The 23,002-nt window shown below is 44.8% G+C and overlaps 1 protein-coding gene across 3 annotated transcripts in view; it reads right to left on the bottom strand.

Moving 5' to 3' along the window:
• LOC106604143 (arf-GAP with Rho-GAP domain, ANK repeat and PH domain-containing protein 3) overlaps positions 1–23,002 on the bottom strand; it is a 64,417-nt gene that overhangs the window by 9,332 nt on the left and 32,083 nt on the right. For all 3 annotated transcript variants that reach the window (XM_045717838.2, XM_082975016.1, XM_082975015.1), the window contains exons 12-27: positions 19,966–20,148; positions 18,708–18,858; positions 17,868–17,972; positions 16,808–16,961; positions 16,540–16,642; positions 16,079–16,277; positions 15,742–15,805; positions 15,329–15,492; positions 14,410–14,622; positions 7,698–7,806; positions 5,776–5,923; positions 5,292–5,360; positions 5,100–5,174; positions 2,748–2,865; positions 367–495; positions 56–192 (exon numbers count right to left, since the gene is read on the bottom strand). In XM_045717838.2, coding sequence (XP_045573794.2) covers positions 56–192; positions 367–495; positions 2,748–2,865; positions 5,100–5,174; positions 5,292–5,360; positions 5,776–5,923; positions 7,698–7,806; positions 14,410–14,622; positions 15,329–15,492; positions 15,742–15,805; positions 16,079–16,277; positions 16,540–16,642; positions 16,808–16,961; positions 17,868–17,972; positions 18,708–18,858; positions 19,966–20,148 — 2,121 coding nt within the window. The remainder of the gene's footprint in view (positions 1–55; positions 193–366; positions 496–2,747; positions 2,866–5,099; positions 5,175–5,291; positions 5,361–5,775; positions 5,924–7,697; positions 7,807–14,409; positions 14,623–15,328; positions 15,493–15,741; positions 15,806–16,078; positions 16,278–16,539; positions 16,643–16,807; positions 16,962–17,867; positions 17,973–18,707; positions 18,859–19,965; positions 20,149–23,002) is intronic.

Genomic DNA, 23,002 nt, shown 5'->3' with positions numbered 1-23,002 from the left:
GGTCCAAATTAGTGCAGATGACCAAGATGTGACCGTGAGGTGAGAGCAGAAATACCTTTTTGTCCTTTAGCAGTAGCAGCTTGTGGTCTTTGATCTGAAAGGTGTGTTCCTGAAACACTTTTCCATGGATGAGTTTGGGAGGATCTTCACGACACTTCAGAACTCCTATCTTCATTATCTCACTCTTGTAGGCTGTGAATAGAAATCAGACTGTGTATAACAATGACAGTCTTCAAATAAAACAATACGTCACGAAAGAACGTAAGAGCAACAAGAAATTGGGCTGATTACAAATCATTTGATTGTGATTGTTTCGATAGATGTAGCTCAATAGTTTATTCTTTCTCTGGGCTGTGCAGCATTTACCAGTGAGGATGTTGATGCCCTCTCCTCTGGGAACTCTCTTCACCACCAGGTAAGCTGAACTAGGATCAGCCATTTTACACCACTGTAGTGCCTGCTCCAGCACCTTCTCTTTGGGGTGTAGGGGGCGCTCTATGGACGATAGACAACATTTGAACATTACATAAACAATTATTCTGGGATAGCTTCTCTTTGAAACATGAAGACTTTCGCACAGTCCAGTTGTATTCCACTTGTATTTCACAGGACATTCCAGGACATGATACTGTGTAGTTACACTTTATTTTGATTTTTTACAGTGGTAGTTATTAGAACTAAATGCTATTATGAGATGTTTTTAGAATTTCTATAGTATTTCCCAGTCAGAGATCGTAGTACCTTGCTCATCACCCAGTCAGATACAGTAATATCCTGCTCATCACCCAGTCAGATACAGTAATATCCTGCTCATCACCCAGTCAGATACAGTAATATCCTGCTCATCACCCAGTCAGATACAGTAATATCCTGCTCATCACCCAGTCAGATACAGTAATATCACGCTCATCACCCAGTCAGATACAGTAATATCCTGCTCATCCCCCAGTCAGATACAGTAATATCCTGCTCATCACCCAGTCAGATACAGTAATATCACGCTCATCACCCAGTCAGATACAGTAATATCCTGCTCATCACCCAGTCAGATACAGTAATATCCTGCTCATCACCCAGTCAGATACAGTCATATCACGCTCATCACCCAGTCAGATACAGTAATATCCTGCTCATCCCCCAGTCAGATACAGTAATATCACGCTCATCACCCAGTCAGATACAGTAATATCCTGCTCATCACCCAGTCAGATACAGTAATATCCTGCTCATCACCCAGTCAGATACAGTCATATCCTGCTCATCACCCAGTCAGATACAGTAATATCCTGCTCATCACCCAGTCAGATACAGTAATATCATACTCATCACCCAGTCAGATACAGTAATATCCTGCTCATCACCCAGTCAGATACAGTAATATCCTGCTCATCACCCAGTCAGATACAGTAATATCCTGCTCATCACCCAGTCAGATACAGTCATATCCTGCTCATCACCCAGTCAGATACAGTAATATCATACTCATCACCCAGTCAGATACAGTCATATCCTGCTCATCCCCCAGTCAGATACAGTAATATCCTGCTCATCACCCAGTCAGATACAGTCATATCACGCTCATCACCCAGTCAGATACAGTAATATCCTGCTCATCACCCAGTCAGATACAGTAATATCCTGCTCATCACCCAGTCAGATACAGTAATATCCTGCTCATCACCCAGTCAGATACAGTAATATCACGCTCATCACCCAGTCAGATACAGTAATATCCTGCTCATCCCCCAGTCAGATACAGTCATATCCTGCTCATCACCCAGTCAGATACAGTAATATCCTGCTCATCACCCAGTCAGATACAGTAATATCACGCTCATCACCCAGTCAGATACAGTAATATCACGCTCATCACCCAGTCAGATACAGTAATATCACGCTCATCACCCAGTCAGATACAGTAATATCATACTCATCACCCAGTCAGATACAGTAATATCCTGCTCATCACCCAGTCAGATACAGTAATGTCCTGCTCATCACCCAGTCAGATACAGTAATATCCTGCTCATCACCCAGTCAGATACAGTAATATCCTGCTCATCACCCAGTCAGATACAGTAATATCCTGCTCATCACCCAGTCAGATACAGTAATATCCTGCTCATCACCCAGTCAGATACAGTAATATCCTGCTCATCACCCAGTCAGATACAGTAATATCCTGCTCATCCCCCAGTCAGATACAGTAATATCCTGCTCATCACCCAGTCAGATACAGTCATATCACGCTCATCACCCAGTCAGATACAGTAATATCCTGCTCATCACCCAGTCAGATACAGTAATATCCTGCTCATCACCCAGTCAGATACAGTAATATCACGCTCATCACCCAGTCAGATACAGTAATATCATACTCATCACCCAATCAGATACAGTAATATCCTGCTCATCACCCAGTCAGATACAGTAATATCTTGCTCATCACCCAGTCAGATACAGTAATATCCTGCTCATCCCCCAGTCAGATACAGTAATATCCTGCTCATCACCCAGTCAGATACAGTAATATCCTGCTCATCACCCAGTCAGATACAGTAATATCCTGCTCATCCCCCAGTCAGATACAGTAATATCCTGCTCATCACCCAGTCAGATACAGTCATATAATGCTCCTCACCCAGTCAGAGATAGATAGTAATATAATGCTCCTCACCCAGTCAGAGATAGATGGTAATATAATGCTCCTCACCCAGTCAGAGAGATAGCAATATAATGATCCTTACCCAGTTGTCCTTCATATATGGCCTCGAACGTCAGCCACACGTCCTTCTCCCCTGCTGGGACGTTCCTCATGTACAGGACCTGGTTAGTCAACTCCTCAGCACCCATGGTTGGAGATACCTACAGAGAACCAGACGGCAAAGAGATAGCTACAGAGAACCAGACTGTAAAGCGATAGCTACAGAGAACCAGACACCATGAAGAGATAGCTACAGAGAACCAGACACCATAAAGAGATAGCTACAGAGAACCAGATCATAAAGAGATAGCTACAGAGAACCAGATCATAAAGAGATAGCTACAGAGAACCAGACACCATAAAGAGATAGCTACAGAGAACAAGACACCATAAAGAGATAGCTACAGAGAACCAGACACCATAAAGAGATAGCTACAGAGAACCAGACACCATAAAGAGATAGCTACAGAGAACCAGATCATAAAGAGATAGCTACAGAGAACCAGACATCATAAAGAGATAGCTACAGAGAACCAGATACCGTAAAGAGATAGCTACAGAGAACCAGACCATAAAGCGATAGCTACAGAGAACCAGACCGTAAAGAGATAGCTACAGAGAACCAGACCATAAAGAGATAGCTACAGAGAACCAGACACCATAAAGAGATAGCTACAGAGAACCAGACACCATAAAGAGATAGCTACAGAGAACCAGATCATAAAGAGATAGCTACAGAGAACCAGACCGTAAAGAGATAGCTACAGAGAACCAGACACCATGAAGAGATAGCTACAGAGAACCAGACAACATGAAGAGATGCTACAGAGAACCAGACACCATGAAGATATGCTACAGAGAACCAGACCATAAGGAGATAGCTACAGAGAACCAGACCGTAAAGAGATAGCTACAGAGAACCAGACCGTAAAGAGATAGCTACAGAGAACCAGACCATAAAGCGATAGCTACAGAGAACCAGACCATAAAGAGATAGCTACAGAGAACCAGACCGTAAAGAGATAGCTACAGAGAACCAGACCGTAAAGAGATAGCTACAGAGAACCAGACACCATAAAGAGATAGCTACAGAGAACCAGATCATAAAGAGATAGCTACAGAGAACCAGACCATAAAGAGATAGCTACAGAGAACCAGACCGTAAAGAGATAGCTACAGAGAACCAGACACCATGAAGAGATAGCTACAGAGAACCAGACAACATGAAGAGATGCTACAGAGAACCAGACACCATGAAGATATGCTACAGAGAACCAGACCATAAAGAGATAGCTACAGAGAACCAGACCGTAAAGAGATAGCTACAGAGAACCAGACCGTAAAGAGATAGCTACAGAGAACCAGACCATAAAGCGATAGCTACAGAGAACCAGACCATAAAGAGATAGCTACAGAGAACCAGACCGTAAAGAGATAGCTACAGAGAACCAGACCGTAAAGAGATAGCTACAGAGAACCAGACCGTAAAGAGATAGCTACAGAGAACCAGACACCATAAAGAGATAGCTACAGAGAACCAGATCATAAAGAGATAGCTACAGAGAACCAGATCATAAAGAGATAGCTACAGAGAACCAGACACCATAAAGAGATAGCTACAGAGAACCAGACACCATAAAGAGATAGCTACAGAGAACCAGATCATAAAGAGATAGCTACAGAGAACCAGACCATAAAGAGATGCTACAGAGAACCAGACCATAAAGAGATAGCTACAGAGAACCAGACCGTAAAGAGATAGCTACAGAGAACCAGACCATAAAGGTCTGGAATAAAAAACGAAACAAAATGTTTGAGTGTAATTCCCCTTCAACTGTGCATCTAGCAAGAGAGGAATGTGTCGGTCTAGTGATGTTTCTGCTGTTAGGCCTGCTGCTGCAGAACATGCCATGGCAGAACAATCTCCACCCAAATGATACAAATAACCACGATATAGTTGAAGACACATTTCAGTTGAAGGCATTCAGTTGTACAATTGACTAGGTATCCCCCTTTCCCTTTAGTTATGTTCGGTAAAACTACTTTGCATTTAATTGAGAAGGTTTTGGGGTAAAGGTTTTTGTCTACCCACAAGACGATTATCATAAGCATCGCTAACTGGCTACATGCAGAGGGATAGACAAACGTGCGCACCAAACAAACAGACGGGGCAATATTGCTGGAAATGAATAGGCAGATAGTGTTAAGTTTGGCTTTTTAAGGGGTGGGATAATGTCGATATGGCTTTGATTGGATTCCCCAGCAGCTTTATGTTAATGACATGTAGAATTGATTGGTGAGCTACTCATAGGTGATAGAGAGATTAGTGGAGGGGGCTAAATAACAACAGCACCTTTCATGAAATAAAATCAGAAGATAACCTGTCTCCATTTACTTTGAGAGTGATGCAGGAGTCTGCCATCTTCTTCTCCAGGTAGACTTCGATGATCAAGTCACCTGCTTGGGACAGCTGCACAGACAGGATACTTATTACAGACAACCGTTTGTCCAACCAATGTGTTATAACCCTTTACAACCATTCATAAATCTTTATAAAAAGGGTTTCTAAATCCTTGGTAAAGTGTACCTGTGTGTCCTTCCAGGTGGTAATGAGGCTGAGCTCCAGTTCTATCTGGGTCTGTTGCTCCTCGTCAATCTGAACAAACACAATTAAACATTTACTAATGATTCGTTAGATCACAGAACAGATTGACCTGGGCCATGTTCAGCAGGGCACACTGTAGCAAAACAGTTTGCATTGGAATGTGAACATCTGTGCTCTGATTGGACAAGTTCAGGTAGGTAGTACCCGTTTCAATCCATTCAAAATGCTTTCTACCTATGGAACACAACCCTGATTTCTATGTGAAGCATTTGAGCTTAGGCCCTCTCTGGTTCGACACTACTCACGTCAAGACAGACAGGTAGTTGTCTATGAGACACTACTCACATCAAGACATACAGGTAGTTGTCTATGAGACACTACTCACATCAAGACATACAGGTAGTTGTCTATGAGACACTACTCACATCAAAGACATACAGGTAGTTGTCTATGAGACACTACTCACATCAAAGACATACAGGTAGTTGTCTATGAGGTCTTCAACGATCTTCACCTCGTGTTCTCCTTTCCCGTCTGTCTGGAAGAGGCTGGGGGCGAACAGCAGCGACAGGTTCTTGGTACACATCTGGTTCAGGTCTGCACACTTCTGAACCCTGGACCGAGAGAGAGAGAGAGAGAGAACAAATAACGTCAACAAGTTGACAACTTGCCAGTGATGTTGTCTAAGTATGATAAGTGGTACTGTTCAGGGTTGGGGTCAATTCATTTAATTCAGGAAGTAAACTGAAAAGTTATGAAAATGTAAATTTCAGTTGACTGAAATGAAATTGAATTGACCCCCAACTCTGCTTAGTTACCAGTGATGTTGTCTAAACATTACTACAGGTCCCGTTTGAAGCTATACAGACCTGTAGAAGTGGCTGATGAGAGTCCTGTTAACCCTGAGGCTATACAGACCTGTAGAAGTGCCTGATGAAAGTCCTGTTAACCCTGAGGCTATACAGACCTGTAGAAGTGGCTGATGAGAGTCTTGTTAACCCTGAGGCTATACAGACCTGTAGAAGTGGCTGATGAGAGTCCTGTTAACCCTGAGGCTATACAGACCTGTAGAAGTGGCTGATGAAAGTCCTGTTAACCCTCAGGCTATAATGACCTGTAGAAGTGGCTGATGAGAGTCCTGTTAACCCTGAGGCTATACAGACCTGTAGAAGTGGCTGATGAGAGTCCTGTTAACCCTGAGGATATACAGACCTGTAGAGGTGGCTGATGAGAGTCCTGTTAACCCTGAGGCTATACAGACCTGTAGAACTGGCTGATGAAAGTCCTGTTAACCCTGAGGCTATACAGACCTGTAGAAGTGGCTGATGAGAGTCCTGTTAACCCTGAGGCTATACAGACCTGTAGAAGTGGCTGATGAAAGTCCTGTTAACCCTGAGGCTATACAGACCTGTAGAAGTGGCTGATGAGAGTCTTGTTAACCCTGAGGCTATACAGACCTGTAGAAGTGGCTGATGAGAGTCCTGTTAACCCTGAGGCTATACAGACCTGTAGAAGTGGCTGATGAAAGTCCTGTTAACCCTCAGGCTATAATGACCTGTAGAAGTGGCTGATGAGAGTCCTGTTAACCCTGAGGCTATACAGACCTGTAGAAGTGGCTGATGAGAGTCCTGTTAACCCTGAGGATATACAGACCTGTAGAGGTGGCTGATGAGAGTCCTGTTAACCCTGAGGCTATACAGACCTGTAGAACTGGCTGATGAAAGTCCTGTTAACCCTGAGGATATACAGACCTGTAGAAGTGGCTGATGAAAGTCCTGTTAACCCTGAGGATATAATGACCTGTAGAGGTGGCTGATGAGAGTCTTGTTAACCCTGAGGCTATACAGACCTGTAGAAGTGGCTGATGAGAGTCCTGTTAACCCTGAGGCTATACAGACCTGTAGAAGTGGCTGATGAGAGTCCTGTTAACCCTGAGGCTATACAGACCTGTAGAGGTGGCTGATGAGAGTCCTGTTAACCCTGAGGCTATACAGACCTATAGAAGTGGCTGATGAGAGTCCTGTTAACCCTGAGGATATAATGACCTGTAGAAGTGGCTGATGAGAGTCCTGTTAACCCTGAGGATATAATGACCTGTAGAAGTGGCTGATGAGAGTCCTGTTAACCCTGAGGCTATACAGACCTGTAGAAGTGGCTGATGAGAGTCCTGTTAACCCTGAGGATATAATGACCTGTAGAAGTGGCTGATGAGAGTCCTGTTAACCCTGAGGCTATACAGACCTGTAGAGGTGGCTGATGAGAGTCCTGTTAACCCTGAGGCTATACAGACCTGTAGAAGTGGCTGATGAGAGTCCTGTTAACCCTGAGGATATAATGACCTGTAGAAGTGGCTGATGAAAGTCCTGTTAACCCTGAGGATATACAGACCTGTAGAGGTGGCTGATGAGAGCAGCCAGGGTAGTCCTGTTGAGTCTAGGTAAACTACGGATGATCTCCTTGTATCTGTCCAGACGCTGGTTCTTATCCTTGGCTGTTCCTATAAAAAAAGGGACAAACAGTTAGATTTCATAAGGATAGGTTGTGGTACATCCTGACGAGCACCAGCGACACAGCTTGGTGGAAGGGGACCAAGACGACTAGGTCAATCAGCCCGACTAACCGGTGCCTGTATATAGCCTCTCTACTGTATATAGCCTCTCTACTGTATATAGCCTCTCTACTGTATATAGCCTCTCTACTGTTATAGCCTCTCTACTGTATATAGCCTCTCTACTGTATATAGCCTCTCTACTGTTATAGCCTCTCTACTCTATATAGCCTCTCTACTGTATATAGCCTGTCTACTGTATATAGCCTCTCTACTGTATATAACCTCTACTGTATATAGCCTCTACTGTATATAACCTCTACTGTTATAGTCTCTCTACTGTATATAGCCTCTCTACTGTATATAGCCTCTCTACTGTATACAGCCTCTCTACTGTTTATAGCCTCACTACTGTATATAGCCTCTCTACTGTATACAACCTCTCTACTGTATATAGCCTCTCTACTGTTTATATCCTCTACTGTATATAGCCTCTCTACTCTATATAGCCTCACTACTGTATATATCCTCTCTACTGTATATAGCCTCTCTACTGTATATAGCCTCTCTACTCTATATAGCCTCTCTACTGTATATAGCCTGTCTACTGTATATAGCCTCTCTACTGTATATAACCTCTACTGTATATAGCCTCTACTGTATATAACCTCTACTGTTATAGTCTCTCTACTGTATATAGCCTCTCTACTGTATATAGCCTCTCTACTGTATACAGCCTCTCTACTGTTTATAGCCTCACTACTGTATATAGCCTCTCTACTGTATACAACCTCTCTACTGTATATAGCCTCTCTACTGTTTATAGCCTCTACTGTATATAGCCTCTCTACTGTATACAGCCTCTCTACTGTTATAGCCTCTCTACTGTTATAGCCTCTCTACTGTTTATATCCTCTCTACTGTTATAGCCTCTCTACTGTTATAGCCTCTCTACTGTTATAGGCTCTCTACTGTTATAGCCTCTCTACTGTATATAGCCTCTCTACTGTTTATAGCCTCTCTACTGTTTTAGCCTCTCTACTGTTTATAGCCTCTACTGTATATAGCCTCTCTACTCTATATAGCCTCACTACTGTATATAGCCTCTCTACTGTATATAGCCTCTCTACTGTATATAGCCTCTCTACTGTATATAGCCTCTCTACTGTTATAGTCTCTCTACTGTATATAGCCTCTCTACTGTATATAGCCTCTCTACTGTATATAGCCTCTCTACTGTTTATAGCCTCACTACTGTATATAGCCTCTCTACTGTATACAACCTCTCTACTGTATATAGCCTCTCTACTGTTTATAGCCTCTACTGTATATAGCCTCTCTACTCTATATAGCCTCACTACTGTATATAGCCTCTCTACTGTATATAGCCTCTCTACTGTATATAGCCTCTCTACTCTATATAGCCTCTCTACTGTATATAGCCTGTCTACTGTATATAACCTCTACTGTATATAGCCTCTACTGTATATAACCTCTACTGTTATAGTCTCTCTACTGTATATAGCCTCTCTACTGTATACAGCCTCTCTACTGTTTATAGCCTCACTACTGTATATAGCCTCTCTACTGTATACAACCTCTCTACTGTATATAGCCTCTCTACTGTTTATAGCCTCTACTGTATATAGCCTCTCTACTGTATACAGCCTCTCTACTGTTATAGCCTCTCTACTGTTATAGCCTCTCTACTGTTTATATCCTCTCTACTGTTATAGCCTCTCTACTGTTATAGCCTCTCTACTGTTATAGCCTCTCTACTGTATATAGCCTCTCTACTGTTTATAGCCTCTCTACTGTTTTAGCCTCTCTACTGTTTATAGCCTCTCTACTGTTATAGCCTCTCTACTGTTATAGCCTCTCTACTGTATATAGCCTCTCTACTGTATATAGCCTCTCTACTGTTATAGCCTCTCTACTGTTATAGCCTCTCTACTGTATATAGCCTCTCTACTGTTTATAGCCTCTCTACTGTTTATAGCCTCTCTACTGTTATAGCCTCTCTACTGTTATATCCTCTCTACTGTATATAGCCTCTCTACTGTATATAGCCTCTCTACTGTTATAGCCTCTCTACTGTTATATCCTCTCTACTGTATATAGCCTCTCTACTGTATATAGCCTCTACTGTATATAGCCTCTCTACTGTTATAGCCTCTCTACTGTATATAGCCTCTCTATTGTTATAGCCTCTCTACTGTATGTAGCCTCTCTACTGTTATAGCCTCTCTACTGTTATAGCCTCTCTACTGTTATAGCCTCTCTACTGTATATAGCCTCTCTACTGTTATAGCCTCTCTACTGTATATAGCCTCTCTATTGTTATAGCCTCTCTATTGTTATAGCCTCTCTATTGTTATAGCCTCTCTACTGTATATAGCCTCTCTACTGTTATAGCCTCTCTACTGTTATAGCCTCTCTACTGTATATAGCCTCTCTACTGTATATAGCCTCTCTACTGTTATAGCCTCTCTACTCTATATAGCCTCTCTACTCTATATAGCCTCTCTACTGTATATAGCCTCTCTACTCTATATAGCCTCTCTACTCTATATAGCCTCTCTACTCTATATAGCCTCTCTACTCTATATAGCCTCTCTACTCTATATAGCCTCTCTACTGTATATAGCCTCTCTACTCTATATAGCCTCTCTACTCTATATAGCCTCTCTACTCTATATAGCCTCTCTACTCTATATAGCCTCTCTACTCTATATAGCCTCTCTACTGTATATAGCCTCTCTACTGTATATAACCTCTCTACTCTATATAGGCTCTCTACTCTATATAGCCTCTCTACTCTATATAGCCTCACTACTGTATATAGCCTCACTACTGTATATAGCCTCTCTACTCTATATAGCCTCTCTACTGTATATAGCCTCTCTACTCTATATAGCCTCTCTACTGTATATAGCCTCTCTACTGTATATAGCCTCGCTACTCTATATAGCCTCTCTACTCTATATAGCCTCTCTACTGTATATAGCCTCTCTACTGTATATAGCCTGTCTACTGTATATAGCCTCTCTACTGTATATAGCCTCTCTACTGTATATAGCCTGTCTACTGTATATAGCCTCTCTACTGTATATAGCCTCTCTACTGTATATAGCCTCTCTACTGTATATAGCCTCTCTATTGTTATAGCCTCTCTACTGTATATAGCCTCTCTACTGTTATAGCCTCTCTACTGTTATAGCCTCTCTACTGTATATAGCCTCTCTACTGTATATAGCCTCTCTACTGTTATAGCCTCTCTACTCTATATAGCCTCTCTACTCTATATAGCCTCTCTACTGTATATAGCCTCTCTACTCTATATAGCCTCTCTACTCTATATAGCCTCTCTACTCTATATAGCCTCTCTACTCTATATAGCCTCTCTACTCTATATAGCCTCTCTACTGTATATAGCCTCTCTACTCTATATAGCCTCTCTACTCTATATAGCCTCTCTACTCTATATAGCCTCTCTACTCTATATAGCCTCTCTACTCTATATAGCCTCTCTACTGTATATAGCCTCTCTACTGTATATAACCTCTCTACTCTATATAGGCTCTCTACTCTATATAGCCTCTCTACTCTATATAGCCTCACTACTGTATATAGCCTCACTACTGTATATAGCCTCTCTACTCTATATAGCCTCTCTACTGTATATAGCCTCTCTACTCTATATAGCCTCTCTACTGTATATAGCCTCTCTACTGTATATAGCCTCGCTACTCTATATAGCCTCTCTACTCTATATAGCCTCTCTACTGTATATAGCCTCTCTACTGTATATAGCCTGTCTACTGTATATAGCCTCTCTACTGTATATAGCCTCTCTACTGTATATAGCCTGTCTACTGTATATAGCCTCTCTACTGTATATAGCCTCTCTACTGTATATAGCCTCTCTACTCTATATAGCCTCTCTACTGTATATAGCCTCTCTACTGTATATAGCCTGTCTACTGTATATAGCCTCTCTACTGTATATAGCCTCTCTACTGTATATAGCCTCTCTACTGTATATAGCCTCTCTACTGTATATAGCCTCTCTACTCTATATAGCCTGTCTACTGTATATAGCCTCTCTACTGTATATAGCCTCTCTACTCTATATAGCCTGTCTACTGTATACAGCCTCTCTACTGTATATAGCCTCTCTACTCTATATAGCCTCTCTACTGTATATAGCCTCTATATAGCCTCTCTACTGTATATAGCCTCTCTACTGTATATAGCCTCTCTACTGTATATAGCCTCTCTACTCTATATAGCCTCTCTACTGTATATAGCCTGTCTACTGTATATAGCCTCTCTACTGTATATAGCCTCTCTACTCTATATAGCCTGTCTACTGTATACAGCCTCTCTACTGTATATAGCCTCTCTACTCTATATAGCCTCTCTACTGTATATAGCCTCTCTACTGTATATAGCCTCTCTACTGTATATAGCCTCTCTACTGTATATAGCCCCTCTACTGTATATAGCCTCTCTACTGTATATAGCCTGTCTACTGTATATAGCCTCTCTACTGTATATAGCCTCTCTACTCTATATAGCCTGTCTACTGTATACAGCCTCTCTACTGTATATAGCCTCTCTACTCTATATAGCCTCTCTACTGTATATAGCCTCTCTACTGTATATAGCCTCTCTACTGTATATAGCCTCTCTACTGTATATAGCCTCTCTACTGTTTATAGCCTCTCTACTGTTATAGCCTGTCTACTGTATATAGCCTCTCTACTGTATATAGCCTCTCTACTGTATATAGCCTCTCTACTGTATATAGCCTCTCTACTGTATATAGCCTCTCTACTGTATATAGCCTCTCTACTGTTTATAGCCTCTCTACTGTATATAGCCTCTCTACTGTATACAACCTCTCTACTGTATATAGCCTCTCTACTGTATATAGCCTCTCTACTGTATATAGCCTCTCTACTGTTTATAGCCTCTCTACTGTATATAGCCTCTCTACTGTATATAGCCTCTCTACTGCTATATAGCCTCTCTACTCTATATAGCCTCACTACTGTATATAGCCTCTCTACTGTTATAGCCTCTCTACTGTTATAGCCTCTCTACTCTATATAGCCTCTCTACTGTATATAACCTCTCTACTGTTATAGCCTCTCTACTCTATATAGCCTCTCTACTGTATATAGCCTCTCTACTGTATATAGCCTCTCTACTGTATATAGCCTCTCTACTGTATATAGCCTCTCTACTCTATATAGCCTCTCTACTGTATATAACCTCTCTACTGTTATAGCCTCTCTACTCTATATAGCCTCTCTACTGTATATAGCCTCTCTACTGTATATAGCCTCTCTACTGTATATAGCCTCTCTACTCTATATAGCCTCTCTACTGTATATAGCCTCTCTACTGTATATAGCCTCTCTACTGTATATAGCCTCTCTACTCTATATAGCCTCTCTACTGTATATAGCCTCTCTACTCTATATAGCCTCTCTACTGTATATAGCCTCTCTACTGTATATAGCCTCTCTACTGTATATAGCCTCTCTACTCTATATAGCCTCTCTACTGTATATAGCCTCTCTACTGTATATAGCCTCTCTACTGTATATAGCCTCTCTACTCTATATAGCCTCTCTACTGTATATAGCCTCTCTACTGTATATAGCCTCTCTACTGTATATAGCCTCTCTACTGTATATAGCCTCTCTACTGTATATAGCCTCTCTACTGTATATAGCCTCTCTACTGTATATAACCTCTACTGTATATAGCCTCTCTACTGTATATAGCCTCTCTACTGTATATAGCCTCTCTACTGTATATAGCCTCTCTACTGTATATAGCCTCTCTACTGTATATAACCTCTACTGTATATAGCCTCTCTACTGTTTATAGCCTCTACTGTATATAGCCTCTCTACTCTATATAGCCTCTCTACTGTATATAGCCTCTCTACTCTATATAGCCTCTCTACTGTATATAGCCTCTCTACTGTATATAGCCTCTCTACTGTATATAGCCTCTCTACTGTATATAGCCTCTCTACTGTATATAACCTCTACTGTATATAGCCTCTCTACTGTATATAGCCTCTCTACTGTATATAGCCTCTCTACTGTATATAGCCTCTCTACTGTATATAACCTCTACTGTATATAGCCTCTCTACTGTATATAGCCTCTCTACTGTATATAGCCTCTCTACTGTATATAGCCTCTCTACTGTATATAGCCTCTCTACTGTTTATAGCCTCGCTGTCTTTTTTACTGTTATCTTTATTGATTTATCTATTGTTCACCTAATACCTTTTTTTTTTACTTAAAAATGGCATTGTTGGTTAAGGGCTTGTAAGTAAGCATTTCACTGTAAGGTCTACTACACCTGTTGTATTCAGCGCACGTGACAAATAAACTTTGATTTGATTAAGTCAGTGACACAACAACATAATAGCTTCATGTGTGCTGTCTGAGATCCCAACCTTTATTAATAGAGATTAGTCTCATTGAGATGAAATGTCTTTTTGCCAGAGACACCTATACTTACGGACAGCCTCCTTCCATAGCTGATGCAGGTCAGCCATGAAGATGGGGTCGTCTATCTCCCTGAAGAACCTCTTCAACACGTCAGTCACATCCTCGATGAAGTTATCCCCGATCCGGAGCTTGACGTTCCGAGCATCATTCCTGAACTCCTCCATCAGTAGCTTGATCCTGGACGTGGCTCCGTTCTTCCTGTAGATCCCCTCATGACCCAGACCTGACGAGCAGATCACACATCCGATCCAGTACATCAGTCATCAGCTAGTATCTCCTGTCTCCGGCTGGTGTAAAGTACAGCTAAGCTGGGATAATAAACCCTTCAGTACACAGGCCACTGCAGAGTTATAATGAATGGATGACCTATTTATAAACCCCTTTATATACATTGGTATTGTATACTTTAATATAAAGGATTACCGCCACTGGAAAATGCATGAAATGCTATGGATCCTATCACGTATCCACAAGATCACTGGAAAATGCAGAATCCTCTATCCCTTACCATACTGTGTAACTGAATAGAATATCCAGACTCTACCCTTACTATACTGTGTAACTGAATAGAATATCCAGACTCTACCCTTACTATACTGTGTAACTGAATAGAATATCCAGACTCTACCCTTACCATACTGTGTAACTGAATAGAATATCCAGACTCTACCCTTACTATACTGTGTAACTGAATAGAATATCCAGACTCTACCCTTACTATACTGTGTAACTGAATAGAATATCCAGACTCTACCCTTACCATACTGTGTAACTGAATAGAATATCCAGACTCTATCCCTTACCATACTGTGTAACTGAATAGAATATCCAGACTCTACCCTTACTATACTGTGTAACTGAATAGAATATCCAGACTCTACCCTTACTATACTGTGTAACTGAATAGAATATCCAGACTCTACCCTTACCATACTGTGTGATGAAGGCGATGCAGCTGTCTACGATGATGGGGATATCATTCCTGCTGAGCTGCTGTTCTCTCAGGGTGTTGCCCTTCCCTCCAGCAGCTCTCTGGATGTCTGCGTACCACAGGGAGAAGTCTAAGCGACCCATCCCCTGGAGGTGCAGTGTCCTGGGGACACACACACACACACACACATGTCGATACTCAAGAGGTGAAGGTTCAGAGAAAATCACTACTGTAAAATCACTCAATCCAGCTCCCCCCAAAAATTATTTTCATGGTCAAATTATTCTCATCCTGGAATTTCCATTTCCCCCTAGCTGGGTATACTTTAGGCATCCAACTAGCCATGATATGTTGACATACTTGGTAATTACATATGTATTGAATGAAAACAGGAAGAGACTGAAAACCAACCTTCCTTTTTCAACCAAAACCAGAATTTCCTTCTTCTCATGGTTTTGGTTCTCAGTTACTATACCTAGGAGTCAAACACAGAACAAATGGAAGATGGACCAAATCATTCATCAGCAAACAGTTGCTCAAAGAAACGGTGCTTGGGGTAGTTAAACTCTCTCTTTATAGTCAGACGGGTTTTCAATCACTATAGTACTTCCTTTTTTGGCAGCTTTATTGCAATCCCTAGTTGGGGCATAACATGGTCAATGTTTCAGTAAGGAGTTGCCAAACAATATTTGAGCAAATGCATTACCACACAGTGCCAGTAAAGCTTTGGTCGGGACAGGAGACTCACTGAGCTCTTGCAGACGTTTAAGGTTGATAATGTCCTCAGCTGCTCCGTCGTTCCCTGGGCAGATGAAGAGGTTAGACTTCTGAAGGACAAAATATCCCTCTTTCCACTGAGAAGGGTCTCGCATGGCCTTGTAACGCAGCACTCCCACCCGCTCAAACTCCCTCGCTAGCAAACAGTGGCAGCTTAAAGGTGTGGCGGCCTGAGGAAGACAACACAGGAAGTGGTTCAAGTACAGGAAGGAACACTGGACAGACACATCCCAGGCTAGTACAGTAAATAGACGGTGTTGGTTAGAAAGGAGGGAACACTTCACTGTAACCCCCCCTTTATGCATGCATAGGGACATTACAACATTACAACATTCTGAGCTGGAAGAGCTCGAACTACGTCAGTAAAGCTGAGAATTGGCATCATCAGTGTGCAGGCATTGCACTCTTTTGGAATAGAAAGTCATCTCATACCTTTCCGATGGCTTTGACCCAACACTGCAGTGCATCAGGAGTTTCCAATCCAAACTGATAGAGCTTCTCTGAGGACAAGTACAGTTGAAATGTATAGAGAAACCTACAACAAGACACAGGAACATAAGTGAAGGGCATTAGATCAACACTAGTTGGTAGATGCCTGTACATTGAGTGGCAGTGCTAAATGTATCCTTTCCACGTGAGTGAAAGAGACAGTATGATTGGCCGCCTACGTTAGTTACTGTGCCACGATTGGTCCTCTAACCTGTCAATGAAGCCGTTGTTGTTGCAGGAGTCCGGCCTGCTGACCCCCAGGCAGACGATGTCTTTGACGTTGATCTTCATGCTAGGATCAGGACATCGGTCAGACTCATAGAACAGAAGAGACCTCTCCACCGTGCACCAGTACTTCTGGAAATCTGGGAGAAAAAAATATAGGCTGTTACTTTCTTCATAGTCTTGCGTTGCCATACTTCAGAATCTCCATCTTTCGGCTATTAGAGCGAACAAACGCAATGAAGCGGGGAAATCGAGGTTCCTTTCTAAATAAAATAACTTTTAGAATTTTATGATGAGCTGTGTTTTTAAATAGATGTTTTTAAGTAACTATGAGTAACTTCTAAATCACAAAGCTGTTTTACTGTAGAGACTCCAGCCACTAACAGTAAGTAGTGTATTTCCTAACAGAACAGTATTGGCCCAGTCAGTATTTGGTCCTATAAAGTACTTTGTTCTCTACAGGCCTTTATACTGATGTTACTGAGGAGGCAGTATTCCTCTATTCAACCCGTGCCAAGTGGTGTGCTGTTAGCACCCATCAACACACACACACACACACACACACACACACACACACACACACACACACACACACACACACACACACACACACACACACACACACACACACACACACACACACACACACACACACACACACACACACACACACACACACACACACACACACACCGGTGTGCTGTTAGCACCCATCAACACACACACACACACACACACACACACACACACACACACACACACACACACACACACACACACACACACACACACACACACACACACACAGACACACACACACACACACACACACACACACACACACACACACACACACGGTGTGCTGTTAGCACCCATCAACACACACACACACACACACACACACACACACACACACACACACACACACACACACACACACACACACACACACACACACACACACACACACACACACACACACACACACACACACACACACGGTGTGCTGTTAGCACCCATCAAAACACACACACACGCACGCCTACCTTCTCGGGTTTTCCTGGATAATGTCCCTTTGTTCATTGAGGCTGACATGTAGAGGTAGCCGGAGTGCAGCACGGCCTGCATAATCTCATCATAGACACTGTGGTCTGAGAAAACAGCAGAGAAAAACATGAAGAAGATATTGACAAGTTTTGTAGCCATCAAGTTGTGGTCTAGGCAAACAGGGCAAAACATTAAGTTCAACTTTACAATAACTTTCATGAATAAGCCATAATAAAACGCATTTACAAGACCATACATACTTTAGAAATGATTAGAAATGTGATGATTAATTTCATTTAACTTATTCATTGAAATGCGGATGGATGTTTAGAAATGTTTCTGTTTTTAAAATACGTTTTTCCCTCCATTATTGTAGTTGTGCTGTTTCAACAGAGAAAGCTTGAACTGGGTTAATCTTTAACTCCAGCAGCGCTGCAGGTGAACATACAGAGGAAGACCTAACTATCTCATCACAAAGGCTCGGCTAGAGTCTACAAACCTGAGAAAAAAAAAACTCCAAACTTCCAGAAAAGCAGCTCGGTAAACACCCTTGATGAAATAGCTCTACGTTATATAATTTCACAGAATTCTTCAATTCAATGAAATCAAAAACACAGAAATATAAAATGTATGTATAGATTTGACAAACTGGACAGACAAATGCTCTGATGATAACCAACCAAAAGGTTATCTGGGTTCTCTATCAAACCATGAACCCTGCTGTAATTACTTTTCCAGTGGGTTGCTGAGTACACTACATTATACTGCATGGTCGCATAATAGTCACATAACGCAGTAAAAATGTCCAGTAGGCAGATAAAGCCTGTCCCCTGCCTTACCCGCGGTGTCCTGTGAGCGGGAGTATTCCTGAGACAGATGCTTGTCACATCCATTAGAGGCAGCGAGGCGGGGTCGGAATGCCTCTGCCTCGGTGAAAATCTGGGTGACTGTCTTCAACAGGTTCTGCTCGGTCACAGCAGTACACAGAACCTGCATGGTAGAGAGAGAGAGAGGGGGGGGGAAGCATTAGGCTGACGCACCACACACACACACACACACACACACACACACACACACACACACACACACACACACACACACACACACACACACACACACACACACACACACACACACACACACAGTATGTACGCACCACTAAAAGCATCCACAGCCACAGGGACAGACATTCAGCCCAAATTCCAAAAAGTCTCCTCTCCATTCAACTGCCCCCCTAAAATGTGCTTCCATCCCTTTTATCGACTCTTTTTATTTGTTTTAGTTTCAAAAGCACATTCCATGTCCTTATTGTTGGGGTGAATGTCTAGCTGCATACTAGCCCTAAGATAAGTTACAGATACTAAAACTACCACCAATACCATCTAGTCTAAATGTGTATCCTTACAGAAAAAAAAACACATGATTTCACATGATGAAAATCACATGATTTCACATGTTTCATGTGAAATCATATGATTTTCCACATGTGAAATCATGTTTTTTTTGTTGTTGTTGTAAGGGTACACATTTAGACTAGAAGTGTTTTTAGGAAGGCTTCATATGTGATCACGTTTCGTGTTATCACATGAAATTCACATGTGATCATGTGAAATTCATGTGTTTTTTCGGTAAGGGTAGGGTCCCTCCATGTGTTTTTACTGTGAGGCACAGCAACCAGCCAATGCCGTCAAGACAGATAGTAATTTAGTTTTTCCTTCATAACAAACTAGGAATGTTCTCCATTCGTGCACCTTGTACACTAATATTAAGGGCTTAATGATACGAATATACCCTATACTTTTTATTATATTTAACCTTTATTTAACTAGGCAAGTCAGTTAAGAACAAATTCTTATTTACAATGATGGCCTACCCCGGGCCAAACCCGGACGACACTGGGTGCGCCGCCCTATGGGACTCCCAATCACAGCCAGATGTGATGCAGCCTGGATTCAAACCAGGGACTGTAGTGACGCCTCTTGCACTGAGATGCAGTGCCTTAGACCGCTGAGCCACTCGGGAGCCCACAACACATGTCCTTTGAATCCTCTTATAGCAGCTATATGTTTTAAATCTAGACATTTTGTGTTCCTGTACCTTGAGCAGCTCCTCCTGTGTGTTGAAGTTGGGGTGGGGGTGTCGGTAGCGTCCCTCACGGTACTTATGGATGATAAACTCTCTCCGCTGGTCTGGTGTGGCGTCACGGTCTAACTCGTCAGCTGGAGATAGCCTGGCCGCCCAGAACTCATTGGCTCGGTCGTTCCCCAACATTATGAAGAGCTGACGAACACAAACACAGAATAAATCGGAAGTCATGAGGCCCGTAGTATATTCACAGTCTATCATCTGACTTTCAACTTAAAAATGTACAAAATATATTTAAACTGTTCCAATATAATGGATTTGTTGGAGGTAAAAGTGGTGAGAAGTACTTGATACACAACAAATCAAACTAATTTCAGTATCCTGGTAAATATTTTGCCACTTGACTAAAATAAACATGAGCATGACTCTCCCCCTCCCCCTGACTCTCTCCCTCCCCCTGACTCTCCCCCTGACTCTCTCCCTCCCCCTGACTCTCTCCCTCCCCCTGACTCTCCCCCTGACTCTCTCCCTCCCCCTGACTCTCTCCCTCCCCCTGACTCTCTCCCTCCCCCTGACTCTCTCCCTCCCCCTGACTCTCTCTCCCTCCCCCTGACTCTCTCCCTCCCTCCCCCTGACTCTCCCCTCCCCCTGACTCTCCCCCTCCCCCTGACTCTCTCTCCCTCCCCCTGACTCTCTCTCCCTCCCCCTGACTCTCTCTCCCTCCCCCTGACTCTCTCTCCCTCCCCCTGACTCTCTCTCCCTCCCCCTGACTCTCTCCCTCCCTCCCCCTGACTCTCCCCCTCCCCCTGACTCTCCCCCTCCCCCTGAATCTTCCCCCACGACTCTCTCTCCCCCTGACTCTCCCCCTCCCCCTGACTCTCTCTCCCTCCCCCTGACTCTCTCCCTGACTCTCTCCCTCCCCCTGACTCCCTCCCTCCCCCTGACTCTCTCCCTCCCCCTGACTCTCTCCCTCCCCCTGACTCTCTCCCTCCCCCTGACTCTCTCCCTCCCCCTGACTCCCTCTCCCTCCCCCTGACTCTCTCCCTCCCCCTGACTCTCTCCCTCCCCCTGACTCTCTCCCTCCCCCTGACTCTCCCCCTGACTCTCTACCTCCCCCTGACTCTCTCCCTCCCCCTGACTCTCTCTCCCTCCCCCTGACTCTCTCCCTGACTCTCCCCCTGACTCTCTCCCTCCCCCTGACTCTCCCCCTCCCCCTGACTCTCTCCCTGACTCTCTCCCTCCCCCTGACTCTCTCCCTCCCCCTGACTCTCTCTCCCTCCCCCTGACTCTCTCTCCCTCCCCCTGACTCTCCCCCTCCCCCTGACTCTCCCCCTCCCCCTGACTCTCTCCCTGACTCTCTCCCTCCCCCTGACTCTCTCCCTCCCCCTGACTCTCTCCCTCCCCCTGACTCTCTCTCCCTCCCCCTGACTCTCTCTCCCTCCCCCTGACTCTCTCCCCCTCCCCCTGACTCTCTCCCTGACTCTCTCCCTCCCCCTGACTCTCCCCCTGACTCTCCCCCTGACTCTCTCCCTGACTCTCTCCCTCCCCCTGACTCCCTCCCTCCCCCTGACTCTCTCTCCCTCCCCCTGACTCTCTCCCTCCCCCTGACTCTCCCCCTGACTCTCCCCCTGACTCTCTCCCTGACTCTCTCCCTCCCCCTGACTCTCTCCCTCCCCCTGACTCTCTCCCTCCCCCTGACTCTCTCCCTCCCCCTGACTCTCTCCCTCCCCCTGACTCTCTCTCCCTCCCCCTGACTCTCTCCCTCCCTCCCCCTGACTCTCCCCCTCCCCCTGACTCTCCCCCTGACTCTCTCTCCCTCCCCCTGACTCTCTCCCTCCCCCTGACTCTCCCCCTGACTCTCCCCCTGACTCTCCCCCTGACTCTCTCCCTCCCCCTGACTCTCTCCCTCCCCCTGACTCTCTCCCTCCCCCTGACTCTCTCCCTCCCCCTGACTCTCTCTCCCTCCCCCTGACTCTCTCCCTCCCTCCCCCTGACTCTCCCCTCCCCCTGACTCTCCCCCTGACTCTCTCTCCCTCCCCCTGACTCTCTCTCCCTCCCCCTGACTCTCTCTCCCTCCCCCTGACTCTCTACCTCCCTCCCCCTGACTCTCTCCCTCCCTCCCCCTGACTCTCCCCCTCCCCCTGACTCTCCCCCTCCCCCTGAATCTTCCCCCACGACTCTCTCTCCCCCTGACTCTCTCTCCCTCCCCCTGACTCTCTCTCCCTCCCCCTGACTCTCTCTCCCTCCCCCTGACTCTCTCTCCCTCCCCCTGACTCTCTCCCTCCCTCCCCCTGACTCTCTCCCTCCCCCTGACTCTCTCCCTCCCCCTGACCCTCCCCCTCCCCCTGACTCTCCCCCTGACTCTCTCCCTCCCCCTGACTCTCCCCCTCCCCCTGACTCTCTCTCCCTCCCCCTGACTCTCTCTCCCTCCCTCCCTCCCTCCCCCTGACTCTCTCTCCCTCCCCCTGACTCTCTCTCCCTCCCCCTGACTCTCTCTCCCTCCCTCCCTCCCCCTGACTCTCTCTCCCTCCCCCTGACTCTCTCTCCCTCCCCCTGACTCTCTCCCTCCCCCTGACTCTCCCCCTCCCCCTGACTCTCCCCCTGACTCTCCCCCTGACTCTCTCCCTGACTCTCTCCCTGACTCTCTCCCTCCCCCTGACTCTCTCCCTCCCCCTGACTCTCTCCTTCCCCCTGACTCTCCCCCTCCCCCTGACTCTCTCCCTCCCCCTGACTCTCTCCCTCCCCCTGACTCTCCCCCTGACTCTCCCCCTGACTCTCCCCCTGACTCTCTCCCTCCCCCTGACTCTCTCCCTCCCCCTGACTCTCTCCCTCCCCCTGACTCTCTCCCTCCCCCTGACTCTCTCCCTGACTCTCTCCCTCCCCCTGACTCTCTCCCTCCCCCTGACTCTCTCCCTCCCCCTGACTCTCTCCCTCCCCCTGACTCTCCCCCTGACTCTCCCCCTGACTCTCTCCCTGACTCTCTCCCTCCCCCTGACTCCCTCCCTCCCCCTGACTCTCTCCCTCCCCCTGACTCTCTCCCTCCCCCTGA

The sequence above is a fragment of the Salmo salar genome, chromosome 05, assembly GCF_965601325.2.
Source record: "Salmo salar chromosome 05, fSalSal1, whole genome shotgun sequence".
Lineage (NCBI taxonomy): Eukaryota > Metazoa > Chordata > Actinopteri > Salmoniformes > Salmonidae > Salmo > Salmo salar.
The sequence above is the reverse complement of the archived record's forward strand: the minus strand, read 5'-3'. Positions and strand labels throughout refer to the sequence as shown.